General features: G+C 45.9%; 2 protein-coding genes across 2 annotated transcripts; one reads left to right on the top strand and one right to left on the bottom strand.

Annotated features, from left to right (window-relative positions):
* Positions 1 to 265: 265 nt before the first annotated feature.
* rpia (ribose 5-phosphate isomerase A (ribose 5-phosphate epimerase)) lies at positions 266 to 11,261 on the bottom strand. Its single transcript, XM_004082736.5, has 9 exons — positions 11,024 to 11,261; positions 10,209 to 10,269; positions 9,985 to 10,040; positions 7,664 to 7,723; positions 7,527 to 7,591; positions 7,392 to 7,460; positions 7,134 to 7,275; positions 1,497 to 1,596; positions 266 to 1,421 (listed from the first exon to the last, which is right to left on the bottom strand). Exons 1-9 carry the CDS (start codon positions 11,186 to 11,188, stop codon positions 1,324 to 1,326), a joined length of 816 nt encoding a protein of 271 aa, XP_004082784.1. The 5' UTR covers positions 11,189 to 11,261; the 3' UTR covers positions 266 to 1,323.
* On the top strand, positions 11,241 to 16,095 carry LOC101171122 (uncharacterized). Its single transcript, XM_023951978.2, has 9 exons — positions 11,241 to 11,380; positions 11,644 to 11,788; positions 11,871 to 13,484; positions 13,601 to 13,740; positions 13,813 to 14,017; positions 14,429 to 14,515; positions 14,618 to 14,774; positions 14,867 to 14,895; positions 14,995 to 16,095. Exons 1-7 carry the CDS (start codon positions 11,345 to 11,347, stop codon positions 14,719 to 14,721), a joined length of 2,331 nt encoding a protein of 776 aa, XP_023807746.1. The 5' UTR covers positions 11,241 to 11,344; the 3' UTR covers positions 14,722 to 14,774; positions 14,867 to 14,895; positions 14,995 to 16,095.
* The last annotated feature ends 270 nt before the right edge of the window (positions 16,096 to 16,365 follow it).

Raw genomic sequence — 16,365 nt, 5'->3', positions numbered from 1 at the left:
GTTTTCATGTGCTTTGATGTTTGGAGACAAAACCAATACCTTCTTACAATTATTAGTTTTTCTAATAGAACTTATCCTTGCTGCGTGTACAGGTTCTTCATCTGTGTGCAGAAATTTCTTTTTTTTTTTTTTTAGGACTATTGAGGCTCTTTATTATATACTGAATCAATAAAAATAAAAAGGCTTTGTGTTCAGACCTCATATTTGGGGCAAATGAACAAACTGTTTTGTCGAAACTTTGGAAAGGGAATAAGACACCCAGGTATGTTTTGGTCCATCGTTTTACTGAAAAAGTCACGAGTACCTTTACAGAAAATCATGTTCACAGTCAGCTGGTACAGAAAATAAAGGACATGCTGGTGAAGGCCCCCATGAAAACCTACCATCATGTTCAAGTCACAAAGGCAACATTCTGCTCAGGGTCATCCATGGCTTTAGAGAACTTCCCAGTCTGAAGGCTCAGTGTGTTCTGCAGAAGAGCATCACGGCACAGACGGTTTCTAACAGAACACTGCTGCCTGGACTGGAAATGTCCCAGAGAAAAGGGAAACTCAAACCGACTCATTCTGAAGGAGCTTTTCTCTTTCCGTTAACCTCTTTAAGCCGTTTTTGACATGAAAACCGTTCCCAGTGACAGATCCACATCACTCTCACCTTCTGAAGACAAACCAAATGGCACAATACAGTTTAGGAGAAGACAAAGGGTCATGCCAGTGAGTCTCAGGCACTAAAGACGGCAGGAGGTCCGTTTACCCAAAACCCCCCGCCTTTGTTGGTTTGTTTGAACTCTGCATGCTAAATTAAAAAAAAAAACGGAAGGAAAAGCTGCTGAAATCTGTTCAGACAGTCATGTGACACAGAATCAACACCTGCTCATGGGAAAAGACTTTCAGGAATGACCTCAAAGTGGATCAACATGTGGTTGCAGAGAGAAGGACAACACCTCTGCTTTATGATCAGGACTCCTTATGGAGCTTTCAGTCCAGAATGAATTTGTGAGTTCTGCAGAAGTCTTGTGTTGTACTTTCGTCAGTGCAGCAGAAGAAACGGAGACAGCAGCATGTAAAGACACCCCAAAGGCTCTTCCGCATCATTCCTCAGCTGGATACCTCACAGTCCTGCAGTCCTTCATTCATTATTTACAATGAGAATCCCGGACTCGTTGAGACACAGAAGCATCACAAGCTAGAAGAGGTACAAAGACACACCTACAGACAACATCAAGCTTTAGAGGAAGAGAGACCTCTCAGATCTGTTTCTTCTGGCACTGGAGGGGGTAACAAGCTGAGGGATGTGCAGAGGAGGAGATGTGGCATCGAAGGATCAGTTCCCGGGGGCGTCCCGGACCTTCACGCTTCCGTCTTCCATGCCGAAGTATGCCCTCTCAGCCATGTTGACGAATAGCCCCGTCTCCACCACACCTGCACAGAGGAGCTTCAGCGTCAGTCCAACAGCCAATCACACTGCAGGGATGTCCCACAACCGCTGCTCCTCACCAGGAATCATCTTGATTTCAGTGTTGACCTTCTTCCAGTTATGGGCCTCCTTAAACTTCCAGTCCAGAAGGAAGTTGCTGTTGTCGGTGACGACTGGACCCTGAGAGCCGAAAACAGATAGGAGTGGGTATTGGCAAGATATGATATGTACCACAGTGATTGTCTCACCATACGATATGTACCACAGTGAGTGTCTCACCATACGATATGTACCACAGTGAGTGTCTCACCATACGATATGTACCACAGTGAGTGTCTCACCATACGATATGTACCACAGTGAGTGTCTCACCATACGATATGAACCGCAGTGAGTGTCTCACCCTACGATATGTACCGCAGTGATTGTCTCACCATACGATATGTACCACAGTGAGTGTCTCACCATACGATATGTACCACAGTGAGTGTCTCACCATACGATATGTACCACAGTGAGTGTCTCACCATACGATATGAACCGCAGTGAGTGTCTCACCCTACGATATGTACCGCAGTGATTGTCTCACCATACGATATGTACCACAGTGAGTGTCTCACCATACGATATGTACCACAGTGAGTGTCTCACCATACGATATGTACCACAGTGAGTGTCTCACCATACGATATGTACCACAGTGAGTGTCTCACCATACGATATGAACCGCAGTGAGTGTCTCACCATACGATATGTACCACAGTGAGTGTCTCACCATACGATATGTACCGCAGTGAGTGTCTCACCATACGATATGTACCGCAGTGAGTGTCTCACCATACGATATGTACCGCAGTGAGTGTCTCACCATACGATATGTACCACAGTGAGTGTCTCACCATACGATATGTACCACAGTGAGTGTCTCACCATACGATATGAACCGCAGTGAGTGTCTCACCCTACGATATGTACCGCAGTGATTGTCTCACCATACGATATGTACCACAGTGAGTGTCTCACCATACGATATGTACCGCAGTGAGTGTCTCACCATACGATATGTACCACAGTGAGTGTCTCACCATACGATATGTACCACAGTGAGTGTCTCACCATACGATATGAACCGCAGTGAGTGTCTCACCCTACGATATGTACCGCAGTGATTGTCTCACCATACGATATGTACCACAGTGAGTGTCTCACCATACGATATGTACCACAGTGAGTGTCTCACCATACGATATGTACCACAGTGAGTGTCTCACCATACGATATGTACCACAGTGAGTGTCTCACCATACGATATGAACCGCAGTGAGTGTCTCACCATACGATATGTACCACAGTGAGTGTCTCACCATACGATATGTACCGCAGTGAGTGTCTCACCATACGATATGTACCGCAGTGAGTGTCTCACCATACGATATGTACCGCAGTGAGTGTCTCACCATACGATATGTACCGCAGTGAGTGTCTCACCATACGATATGTACCGCAGTGAGTGTCTCACCATACGATATGTACCGCAGTGAGTGTCTCACCATACGATATGTACCGCAGTGAGTGTCTCACCATACGATATGTACCGCAGTGAGTGTCTCACCATACGATATGTACCGCAGTGAGTGTCTCACCATACGATATGTACCGCAGTGAGTGTCTCACCATACGATATGTACCGCAGTGATTGTCTCACCATACGATATGTACCGCAGTGAGTGTCTCACCATACGATATGAACCGCAGTGATTGTCTCACCATACGATATGTACCACAGTGAGTGTCTCACCATACGATATGTACCGCAGTGAGTGTCTCACCATACGATATGTACCACAGTGAGTGTCTCACCAAACGGTGTGTAGCGCAGTGAGTGTCTCACCAAACGGTGTGTAGCGCAGTGAGTGTCTCACCAAACGGTGTGTATCGTTGTGTGTGTCTCACCATACGGTGTGTATCGTTGTGTGTGTCTCACCATACGATATGTACCGCAGTGAGTGTCTCACCATACGGTATGTACCGCAGTGAGTGTCTCACCATATGGTATGTATCGATGTGTGTCTCACCATACGATATGTACCGCAGTGAGTGTCTCACCATACGATATGTACCGCAGTGAGTGTCTCACCATACGATATGTACCGCAGTGAGTGTCTCACCATACGATATGTACCGCAGTGAGTGTCTCACCATACGATATGTACCGCAGTGAGTGTCTCACCATACGATATGTACCGCAGTCGGTGTCTCACCATACGATATGTACCGCAGTGAGTGTCTCACCATACGATATGTACCGCAGTGAGTGTCTCACCATACGATATGTACCGCAGTGAGTGTCTCACCATACGATATGTACCGCAGTCGGTGTCTCACCATACGATAGTACCGCAGTGAGTGTCTCACCATACGATATGTACCGCAGTGAGTGTCTCACCATACGATATGAACCGCAGTGATTGTCTCACCATACGATATGTACCACAGTGAGTGTCTCACCATACGATATGTACCGCAGTGAGTGTCTCACCATACGATATGTACCGCAGTGAGTGTCTCACCATACGATATGTACCGCAGTGAGTGTCTCACCATACGATATGTACCGCAGTGAGTGTCTCACCATACGATATGTACCGCAGTGAGTGTCTCACCATACGATATGTACCGCAGTGAGTGTCTCACCATACGATATGTACCGCAGTGAGTGTCTCACCATACGATATGTACCGCAGTGAGTGTCTCACCATACGATATGTACCGCAGTGAGTGTCTCACCATACGATATGTACCGCAGTGAGTGTCTCACCATACGATATGTACCGCAGTGAGTGTCTCACTATACGATATGTACCGCAGTGAGTGTCCCACCATACGGTATGTACCACAGTGAGTGTCTCACCATACGGTATGTACCACAGTGACTGTCTCACCATACGGTATGAAACCGCAGTGAGTCTCTCACCATACGATATGTACCGCAGTGAGTGTCTCACCATACGATATGTACCGTGGTGAGTGTCTCACCAAACGGTGTGTAGCGCAGTGAGTGTCTCACCAAACGGTGTGTATCGTTGTGTGTGTCTCACCATACGGTGTGTATCGTTGTGTGTGTCTCACCATACGATATGTACCGCAGTGAGTGTCTCACCATACGGTATGTACCGCAGTGAGTGTCTCACCATACGGTATGTATCGATGTGTGTCTCACCATACGGTATGTACCGCAGTCGGTGTCTCACCATACGATATGTACCGCAGTGAGTGTCTCACCATACGATATGTACCGCAGTGAGTGTCTCACCATACGGTATGTATCGATGTGTGTCTCACCATACGGTATGTACCGCAGTCGGTGTCTCACCATACGATATGTACCGCAGTGAGTGTCTCACCATACGATATGTACCGCAGTCGGTGTCTCACCATACGATAGTACCGCAGTGAGTGTCTCACCATACGATATGTACCGCAGTGAGTGTCTCACCATACGATATGTACCGCAGTCGGTGTCTCACCATACGATATGTACCGCAGTGAGTGTCTCACCATATGGTATGTATCGATGTGTGTCTCACCATACGGTATGTACCGCAGTCGGTGTCTCACCATACGATATGTACCGCAGTGAGTGTCTCACCATACGATATGTACCGCAGTGAGTGTCTCACCATACGATATGTACCGCAGTGAGTGTCTCACCATACGATATGTACCGCAGTGAGTGTCTCACCATACGATATGTACCGCAGTGAGTGTCTCACCATACGATATGTACCGCAGTCGGTGTCTCACCATACGATATGTACCGCAGTGAGTGTCTCACCATACGATATGTACCGCAGTGAGTGTCTCACCATACGATATGTACCGCAGTCGGTGTCTCACCATACGATAGTACCGCAGTGAGTGTCTCACCATACGATATGTACCGCAGTGAGTGTCTCACCATACGATATGAACCGCAGTGAGTGTCTCACCATACGATATGTACCACAGTGAGTGTCTCACCATACGATATGTACCGCAGTGAGTGTCTCACCATACGATATGTACCGCAGTGAGTGTCTCACCATACGATATGTACCGCAGTGAGTGTCTCACCATACGATATGTACCGCAGTGAGTGTCTCACCATACGATATGTACCGCAGTGAGTGTCTCACCATACGATATGTACCGCAGTGAGTGTCTCACCATACGATATGTACCGCAGTGAGTGTCTCACCATACGATATGTACCGCAGTGAGTGTCTCACCATACGATATGTACCGCAGTCGGTGTCTCACCATACGATATGTACCGCAGTGAGTGTCTCACCATACGATATGTACCGCAGTGAATGTCTCACCATACGATATGTACCGCAGTCGGTGTCTCACCATACGATAGTACCGCAGTGAGTGTCTCACCATACGATATGTACCGCAGTGAGTGTCTCACCATACGATATGTACCGCAGTCGGTGTCTCACCATACGATATGTACCGCAGTGAGTGTCTCACCATACGATATGTACCGCAGTGAGTGTCTCACCATACGATATGTACCGCAGTGAGTGTCTCACCATACGATATGTACCGCAGTGAGTGTCTCACCATACGGTATGTATCGATGTGTGTCTCACCGTATGGTATCTACCGCAGTGTTTGTCTTACCATATAGGATGTATGTCTTAAAACGGCCTGTTGCATTTCATCGCAGAGCCTCTGAACCACATTGAAACTAGACGCCCAGACACGTGAATCCCGTTTGATATGAATGCAGATTTAGGGTGGACCAGTGTCCGTCTGTAAACAAATCCTCAATACCACGATGCTCATTTCCTGCTTCCTGTCTCACGCTGTGTTTCATTTCCTCCCCTACTCACTATCTAGTGCTTTTGCCATTTTCTAGAGCTGTCCGGATATACAATTACAAAATGCAGTGCTCTAGAAATTTCCCAGAAGTCTCTGTGAAAAACCAGTGTGCATCAATGCTCACTAGATTGGCGAATATAGACCACAATGCATTGCGTCAGAACAATTTTCGCCCAAAAAATGTATTTCAATGTTTCTTTTTAAACATCAACGTTTTTATTTTCAGAAGACAGCGGACTCATAAATAATTGTCGCAAAACGCTGATATCAATTAGATTCTAAGTTTGTGAAATTGATGACATCATATAACTGTTCAAAAAGAAAAAGAAAAAGCAGTGAGCGTGGCGTCTGAATTGCTTTTAAAATTAGGGGTGGGATTAGATAAGATTGCTTCTTCCTGCTCCTTTTCAAGCAATAACTTAAGCTCTACTTATACTTTAGTTAATGATCGCTATATTTAATTAAACAAATGTGATTTAAGTGACTCTTTTGTTTTGTTTTCTGTCTTTTTAATCTATGCATTTCATCATTTCTGTAATGAGTTTGATAAATATGTGTAAATTCTTTGTTGCTTTGACTGAAATGCTTGATATCAATAAATCAAATCAATCAATCAAATTCAGGGCTCCGCATAGAGCTGGGGTAAGGGCGGGAATACAGACAGCCTCAGTGTCACCAAGACAGCTTCATCGAGGTTTCTGTACCTAAACATAAAAACGAGTTTGAAAATGAAACACGCGGCAGGAAAGCACCTACAGGTGCAGCTGAACAGCTCCTGGAAAGCTGCTGTGATACGTGAAGAGCACGAGAAGAGCCAACAGGTGCAGATGTCAGCATCAACCACTCACAGCTTTACTGACAGCCATCCTCAGGTTGACTTCCCCTCCGAAGCGCCTGGCGATTACCCTGGAGATGGGAACCCACGCCATGGGGATCACCTCGATGGGAATTCCTTTCCTCCACTGCTGGCCCAGAGCCTCAGAGTCTTTCCTGGAAAAAAGCAGGGATTTCAAATCTGGACATCTTCCCACCTTTCAGCAGAACCAAACTCTGTTAGAAATACTTCTGCTCTCTTCTCAATACTTCTGCATGAAAATGATGCTCACCTGTAATCAGCAATCACAACAAAACTTTTTGCACAGCCGGCGACGATCTTCTCTTGCGTCAGACAACCGCTGTAGCACAGAGACGGCCAGTGAGTTGATGTTTGAATCCAGGGATGTGCTCTGCACTGAACTCACCCTCCACCTTTGATCAGCGTCAGGTCTGCGTCCACCTCATCCGCCCCGTCGATCGCCACGTCCAGCTGCACAGCAAAAGCAGAGCGCAGATCAGACTAAGGCTTCCTTCACTAAAGCAGAGGGCTTTCCCCACCAACCTCTGGGTGTCGGTCCAGATCCGACAGCGCCAGGCCGTGCTGCAGAATCAGCTGCCGGGCCTGCAGGAGGAAGACAACAGCGTTGGACGGGGTAGGCCGCATTGTAACCAATAAAGCGTTACAGCTATTTTTTAAACTTTATTAACAAATATTGCACATACAAAATACCAAACATTGATACTCCACGCTATGTGCAAAAGGCAAATGCCAAAAAGACACAATAACAGCTATATAAAACCTATTAAGCAAAGAATTACAATAAAGGCAAAGGAATCTGAAAAGAGACCATGTTTCAACTGTTCTAACAGCTTTTTGTTAGTGCAGGATTGAATACCATTTACATACAGAATCATTTTTTTCTGGAAAACATAAAAAACAGGTTTTGCTATTGGCATATTTACACTTGTGTATGAAATATTGAGCGTTACACGTATGTTCTGCAAGCATGACAGCTCACTTAGTCTGCAGAAAAAACATGTATGCTAACTTCAACGAGCAGAGATGAAGCCTGCAGCCAGCAGGGAGGAGCTTCTTCCAAGAGGCAGAAGAAAAAAAGAAGCTTGTTGTGTAATATTTATAAGCGCATGTAACGCGTAGAGCACCCCCCCACCCCCTGTAACTTCTGTTTGCGTCTCTGTAGCGCTTGGTTTCGGCTGATGGGGCAGTGGAACACGCGTCAGCTTTCAGCAGGATCCAGACAGACCTGCAGAATAAAGCTGCTGGACTCACTGCAGCATCAAAGCTTAAAAAAAAGGGTCGGTTTGAAGACGGCGCTGATGTTAAACCCTGATGCTAACATGCTACGATCATGCTATGCTAACGAGCTGTTCCGAGTGTCGCCAGACTGGGACCACAAACTGGTTTAAAGTGACACAATATTTACACAGAGCGGACTTTAAGACGGGGAGGATGAACTGTATTTTCTAAACACAATAACAGACGTGAATGAAACTTTATTAGCAACATCTAACATTACAGAGCCGCAGAATTAGGAAAAAGATACATTTTCTTTCAATCTGCTGCCCTTTAGTGAATCTGTCCATGTTTTATTTTTAAAGATGTGTTCATCCTATTTATAGATTTCTTTAAGGTCATTTTATTTTCTGACAGATTAGAAATCACTTTGAACAGTTGTTTCCATGTTGTGACGTCCTCTCTGTCTGCACTCCTCCTTGTTTTTAATTGACACCGATAGTTTTTCTGTGTAGTGTAACAATTTGTCCACACACAGCAAAATTGGTTTGAAGGTTGTAGCTGACAAAAGTGGGAGGACGACACATTTGTTTGAACACCTGAAACAAACTCTGTTCAGAGAGAAGCGTTTCTCTTCATCAGACGCTCCAGCTGTCTGCAGCTCCCAAAAATGGATCTGCAGACATTTCTACAGCTTTTGTGTTTAGCTGAACTTTGTGCTGGAGCCTACTTTTTAAAGGTGATGTTAAAATTAAGTAGTTTTTGTTGAATATATCCCATCATTTGTAATTTTTGTTAAAGAAATTAAAAGGACGGAGAAAAAAAAAAGTGTTATGGAGTGAAAAAAAGATTTTATTTTTTTGGCCACATGGCCCAGGTCTAATCTGTGTGTAGAAAAGTCATTTAAATAAACAACCAGAAAACACAGAAGTAGAAGTTAAATAAGAAGAAATAGATCTTTTTTTGGGGTGGAGTTATGAAGAAACAAGAAACTATTTTTTGTTCTTTTTATTTATATTTTACATTTGATGTTCAGAGTTTGTAATTAAATTTGTAATTTGTTTGGTTCAAACTGTTTTGTTTTGTTGCATTTCTGGCTGCGCTTTAATGTGAGACACGCATCAGGTTGCAGTGTTTTACATTTGTTTCTTCAGTAACCAGGTAAGTAAACTTAAACTGAAGTGTCACTGGGTAATTAAAAGGAGTCAGAGTAGGAGCAGCAGGTTTGAAGAGCCAGATTCAAACACTTCTACAGGAGAAGCTATCTTTAGTGAATTCTTTGCCCAAACCCACAAAGGGTGCAGCATCTGCAGATGATGATCAGCTGAGGTCAGCGTTGAAGGGTGAGAAACCATGAGTTCGTGTGGACATTGATTCTGTTTTGCAGTTTCCCCCCCAAAAAAAATCGAGCAGAAAGCAAAGCAGGACTTTGCACTGAAATGTTGCATTTAGCAAAGATCTGAGAGGTCTGTAGCAACACATGCAAAGAATGTGCTAACTGTCGTAGTGCAACGCGCCAGTTTCCTGATTTCACAAACACAAATGGTCCGAGTGGAGGAACTTGAGAAAATAAACTCGCAGCAAAAAGAAAAGCGATGAAAGCGGATCACAACAGCACATCCACTCACCTGGAAGGAGGTGGGAACACACACAATGTTGAGTTTTTCCTGCATCACTCTCTCCGCTGCAACAGAGACAAAACGGAGGCCACATAAACACTGGACCCATGAACGCCAAGTGGTCAGTTCTGCTCTTTGACTGCAGTCACAGCTGCTGGAATGGAACCATCACCAGCGGCTGCAAGCAGGCTCCTCCCACTGGACACAGACATGAACAGTTCAACGGCGCTCACCCAGTCGGTCCACGGCGTACACAATGGTTGATCCACTGCCCACTCCAACCACCTGGTTGTTCTACAGAAAACAAGGAGGCGTGGTGTCTGAATCCATTCAGCTCACAAGATCACAATCCAGTTTGATTTTTAATTTAAATCCCATTCATCAGGTTTCAGTATGATATTCATGTTTCAATAAATGGTAAAGTCACATGAACATTTTAAAAACAGAAAAGCTAGTGATTTACAACTGTAATAATGTCTTTCAGACACACATCAAGGCAACATTTAGGAGCAATGTTGGCTGGAAAAGACGCTTCAAGAAGCTGCAGAGAGTGAAATTTTTCATAAAAACACATTTTATCTATATATAAAAATCTATAATTAACATGAAAGTCCAAGCAAAACAAAAATAACATTGATACTGTTTTTATTGAAATTAAAATAGGTGTTTAGGTTCACCTTTCACCTGAGGGTCGCTTTTCTGGCCCACGGGGGCTCCCGTTCCCGGTCGGAGGAGCTGACCTCTGACCCCCCACACTTATGGCTAACAACACCGTTAATTCCAGCCTAGACTAACTTCTACACCGCTCATGCCCCTGTTTTCCTTTTCACCCTAAATGTTTCCTAGCTGCAGCACCATAGTGCGGTTCAAAGCGGGACAAGCCCGCGCAAAGCCGCGCTAAGTCGCTTTAAAGTATTTAGATAATGTTGTACTTGCTAACTTTGCCGCGCGCCGGAACTACTAGCTGAACGGCCGTGACGTCGTCTCAAACTCTCCTGCTGCAGGACTCGAACGGACGCGTTCGCTCAGAGGACAGCGACTAGGGTACCTGGACGTGGTTGTCCACGGCGGCGTAGGCGGCCAGCTTCTTCGCCTCCTCTGCCATGCCAGCATCAGACTCGCGGGAGCAGCGCACGTGCCGGTGACTGGAGAGCGCGAGGAGCTTCCGCGAGGGTGGAGCGCAGAGGAGTGGTACGAACCCTGGTAGCCTCATGACACCCCCCTCCCGCAAGCGCAAGAGAGCCTCCCCAAGACGACTACCCCTCGCTGCAGTGGGCAGTGTGCCTCGACGTGGGCGGGGCTAAACGCGTTGGGCTCCGCCCACAGAACGTGATTCCATTTCTTCTTCTTCGCTGCAGTCAGATTGTCCATGTGCAGCGACACAACACGGAACTGCAAGATGGAGGTACGCATCAACAAACAAACGGGCATTCATGACAATAAGACACATTTTCGCCTCACGGATGAGGCTGTTATTTGTATTTTTGCTTTTTTCTGTCGTAATATCCACGTAGTTCAGGTTTCACACGGAACTACAAGTTAGAATTGCGGCTCTACTCCTCGGGACTTTCGTAATCATCATGATGATGTTCAACTTTTTTGTGTCTTCCAATCAATGTAGGTGAAACTTTCCGGTTTTTTCCACCTGTATTTTTCCTCTCTTTACAGAGACACGTTACAGTCTTATTGGGCAATGAAAAACCAACGCCGAAAACCCTAAACGGTTCTTCCCACTGTCCGTTCTGCCGCTACAAGGGCGCAGAGCATGCTGTGAGACACCACATGGAAAACCATTCGTCCGTCAAACACAAAGGTACAGTCTGGGTTCTGAATGGAAACTGTCAGTCACAAGTCACAAGTCATGAAGTATGTTCTTCCCATCATTCCTCTTTTAGGATTCACAGTCATCAAGTGTGGTTTAGGTTGCCGGACTGCGTCACACTTTCACTGTTGCCATTGTCCGGCAACATTGGTCAACAGGTCACAGTTTTTCAAACATTTGGGAGCGCACCACGTAGGAAATCCTCCATGGCTGCTAGAGGTCAAACCAGAGCCCCCACCGCAGCTCCCACTGGCCCCACCACAACTCCCAGAGCCCTCATCGCAGCCCCCACTGGCCCCACCACAGCTCCCAGAGCCTTCATCGCAGCCCCCACTGGCCCCACCACAACTCCCAGAGCCCTCATCGCAGCCCCCACTGGCCCCACCACAACTCCCAGAGCCCTCATCGCAGCCCCCACTGGCCCCATCACAGCTCCCGCTGGCCCCACCGCAGATCCCACTGTCCCTATCACAGCTCCCAGACCCCTCCTCGCAGTCCCCGCTGGCCCCATCGCAGTCCCCGCTGGCCCCATCGCAGCTCCCAGAGCCCCCATCGCAGTCCCCACTGTCCCCACCTCAGCCCCCATTGCAGCAACCAGCACAGCTTCTATGGCAGCAAACCCCGGCCCCACCACATCCCTCAGAGCGCCCCCAGCAGCAAAAAAACCCAAAGGAAATGTGTCGGACGCAGACAATTCTTTGTCATCTCTGCGGTTTGAATTTAAAAAAAAAAAACTTCAAAACACACTGCAAGAGGAAGCACAAGCAGTATTTTGAGACAGTTTCCATGGAAAGATTTCTATCCAGCCAGTGTGTGGATGAAAAAAATGGCGTGTTTGCTGTTCAGGAATCCTTCTGTGGTTCAGCAAAGCCTGTGCATGTTGTGAAGAAATTCTGGGGGGCGAGTCCCGTCACTGTGTGTGAGGTGGACCAGTGCCGGCTCAACGGGGACTTTGCCCACACAAGTGGGATGCCGCCCTACGAATGCCACCACGTCAGATCTCTACTGTACTGCCCACGAGCCGACAACCAGCATGTCACTCTATCTGAGGAGGCATTGGAGACGATGGTAGAGCAGAAATGGTTTGGGGAAGAGCAGAAGGCCAGTCTGTTGCAATGTAAAAGGAAGGCAGATGCGGAGGAGGTGCCCCTTTCTGTGCAGCTGACTGTGGGCGGCCCACCATCCAAAATCCATATCTCTGTCTATGAGCCAGAAATCACATGTGATAGTCGTGTGGGCCGATTGATAGTTGCGTATGACAGAAAACAGAACAGCTGGCATTGTTCGTGCTCAATAGTAACACAGTCCTGCAACCATAAAGCCATTGCGAAGTGGCACCTCTTTGTCACAAATGGGGAGTTGTTTCAGAAAGCGTCGGTTACGGAAGCTGAGTCACCTGACCCGCCCCAGGACGCCGGAGAAGATTCAAGCCCCCGCACATTCAGTTGCCCTCCATATGACGAGTCCACTCTCAAAATGCTGAACTACCTTTTGAAGTACAAAAAGCTTCCAGGAGAACTCCCCAAGGCTCTCATTGAGCAGTCCAAAAATGGGAGAACACAGGACAGCTTTCCGAAATGCCTAATCCCAGCAGAAACGACATGTGTGGAGTGTGAGTACCCACTTGGTGGGCAACAAATAATAACCTCCGAAGCCAGGATCCTGACCAGCACAGGTGTGGTTGAAGGTTAGTACAGGTCCAACCATCACCATCTTGGGTGTGTTTCTTGAGTCACACAAATGATTATGTAATCAATTTGGAATGACATATAACCAACAACAATGGTTTATTGTTGTTTTTAGGCATATCAACATACAGGAAGTCATGCCTCAAGTGTGGCATGATATATCGATACCAGGAGTGGGAGGACGGCGTCCACAATTTTGACGACCATCTCATCTTGTCTCTGCACCTGTGCCTCGTGATAAGAAATGCTTTACAGGTGAGATTTGGAACGTTTGCAGGCTTTAATCAAACTGTTCTGATATCTAATTGTGACATTTCTCCTGTTCAGACGCACACGGCCGTCAGTGAAGTCATAGACGTCATCCAGACCACAGACAGGCTGTCCTTTCCCAACACAGAGAGGATACTTCAGGCATATCTTCACTTCGAGGCCCTCACTAAACACGACTACACGTTCGCGTGCGTATCATGTGGGTACAGTCCAGCTGTCGTTGTAATGGATCTTCACAAAAAAGGTGTCTTGGGTGTTCCAGGTGAGTTAAATGAGCTGTTGAGTGGTGGTGCGGCACGTTGTCACGTTACCATGACAAGGCGCCGCACCACGTAACAAATAGTCCGCTTATAGTCCGCTTTGAAAAGCAATCCGATTCGGGGGAAAAAAAACAAGAAGTAATGACTTAAAACTGGTTAATATTTATTTATTTTATAAGTGACCATGGTATAAGCGGGTTAATGACCTTTGAAGTGTGCGCTATCACTTTTTAGCACACCTCGCGGAAGCAACCGTCTGACGCAAACGACGTGCGTTAAAAAGTGATAATGCACACTTTGTTGGCCATTAACCCTCACTAATTTGACACCCTTAATTTTTTTTTTGGTCAATGTTTTTCGGTGAGTCTCATAGTTAGAATTTAGATGTAAACTACTAACTGTTGCTTTAACAGTGAGTGAAATCCAAATCCAAACCCCAGATGAGTATGACTTCTGGAATGCTGTGGCCAGAGAGATGCTAAGTCGTGGTTTTAACCCAGGTAAGCCATGTTTAAACACACCACAAAGTGTCATGTTTTCTGCACTTTTGGGGCTAAAAGTGGATCAATGACTGCTAATACTCATCCCACTCAATCCCACAGTTGGTAGGAAGAACCCTTTCGTTGGGCCCCCAAGCCATCATCACTGGTCAGCATGGACCGGCCCACACACCGGACAGTCAAATTCAGTCTTGAACAATAAATAAGAAAAAATAAAATGGGGCCAAAAGAAGAGAAAGAGGAACTTTTGAACTTAACGGTGAATTAATCTATGAAACATCCACCTGCTGACCCAAAATGATTAGGATGAATTGACCAGATTCTTAACAATAATTGCTCTTGTCTCTTCAGGTGCAGGAAGTGAGGGCGTGTTGTAAAAGGTGAGTAAAAATGTCCACATAATATTTTTCATGGAATGTTTTTTTGATCTACTGAAGACACTGATATAGACATTAGTTTTGTGGTCTGTTGTCTTACAGATGGCTGAGCTGTAGTCACTTGTCCATGTGGAGTTGTGTTTCAAAATAAAGTTCAACCTTAGAGCGGAGAGTCCACGGGATTTTGTCGACGTATTGCTGTCGTGGAAGCCCTTCCCTAATGTTGCGGTGTATGACTGTGCACGGGGACTGGTATTGCGTGCTAACCGCAGGCAGCAGCCAGGAGTCCTTGGACCTTTTCTTGGATTCAACACCACAGATCATCCAGCAGGTCTCAGAGGCCCAGGTCGTTGTAAACACGCCGTGGCCGAGAAGTTCCAAGATGCCAGCTGACGAAGCAAGTCGCCCACTCGCTGGATCCTCTCAGCATCCGGCCTGAAATGACGTGATCCATCAACAGCAACGACGGAACAGGCGTTCCAAGAATCGTGTTAACGGCCAGCGTGAGGAGTTGCTGTTCTCCGGAACGGGGATACGTGCCTTCAGACGAGACTGCAGGAAAGCAGAGAGGATATTGAAGGACAGACTCCCCAATATCCCACAATCCTCTTAGGGATAAACTCTACATCTATAAGAAGCTGTCGCCAAAGCTAGAACATTTTATGCTGAAATGATCACTTCTGCCTAGGGCGGTCATTGAATCAGTTTTAATACTTTGGGATCTTTGTTGGACTGTGGGACATTGAAGCTCGACAGAGTCTAAAGCAGCAGAGATGCTCACCATTTGGTTATGGGAGAGAAGATACAAACTCCACTCTGCTGCTCATCCCACAAATATGGTTTGAGCAAATGTAGCTACACTTGAAAGTAATGAGGAGTCTCCCATAGCAGGGGTCTGCAACCCCAGACTCCATTGTGGTTCTCTGTCTTTAAAGGAAAATGTTCTTAGTTTGAACTAATGAGGAGTTTGTAGGTTGGGTTTGCTGTTAAGTTTTTCCTTTATGTTTAGATTTTAACATGTCAGATCTCAGTAAAAAACTGGACAAAATGCCTCTTAGGGTTAAAGGTCAGACCCCTTTCCTAGTATAGGACTCATCTCCCAAAGACATTTTCTCACCTCCTTTTTTTAACCAAATGTTTCAATTGAGAAAGGAAAAAAAAAACACTTAAAATGTACGTAATAAAATCTTCAAATGTAAGTGATTAAACAAGTGTCCATTACTTTTTTATACTATACCAAAACAAACGTATACCTTTGGGTTTAGGGGAAAATTTCCTTTAATTTTACAAGAATGATTGTATGATGGTGGTTATGCTGTGGGCTGTTGGTGACAGCTGTAATGGTAGGAAATGTTGAATGTTATTCTGTGATATGCAGATGTAGCATTCCATTGTTTGTCCACATCAAAAGGTTCACCGAAGCTTTGTCCAAATTCCCTCCCTATTCCAGAACTACTGAAAGTGCAGGACTAA

The sequence above is a fragment of the Oryzias latipes genome, chromosome 22, assembly GCF_053564925.1.
Source record: "Oryzias latipes strain Hd-rR chromosome 22, Olatipes_Hd-rR_3.1".
NCBI lineage: Eukaryota > Metazoa > Chordata > Actinopteri > Beloniformes > Adrianichthyidae > Oryzias > Oryzias latipes.
Note: the sequence above shows the minus strand (reverse complement) of the source record. Positions and strands in the feature narration are given on the sequence as shown.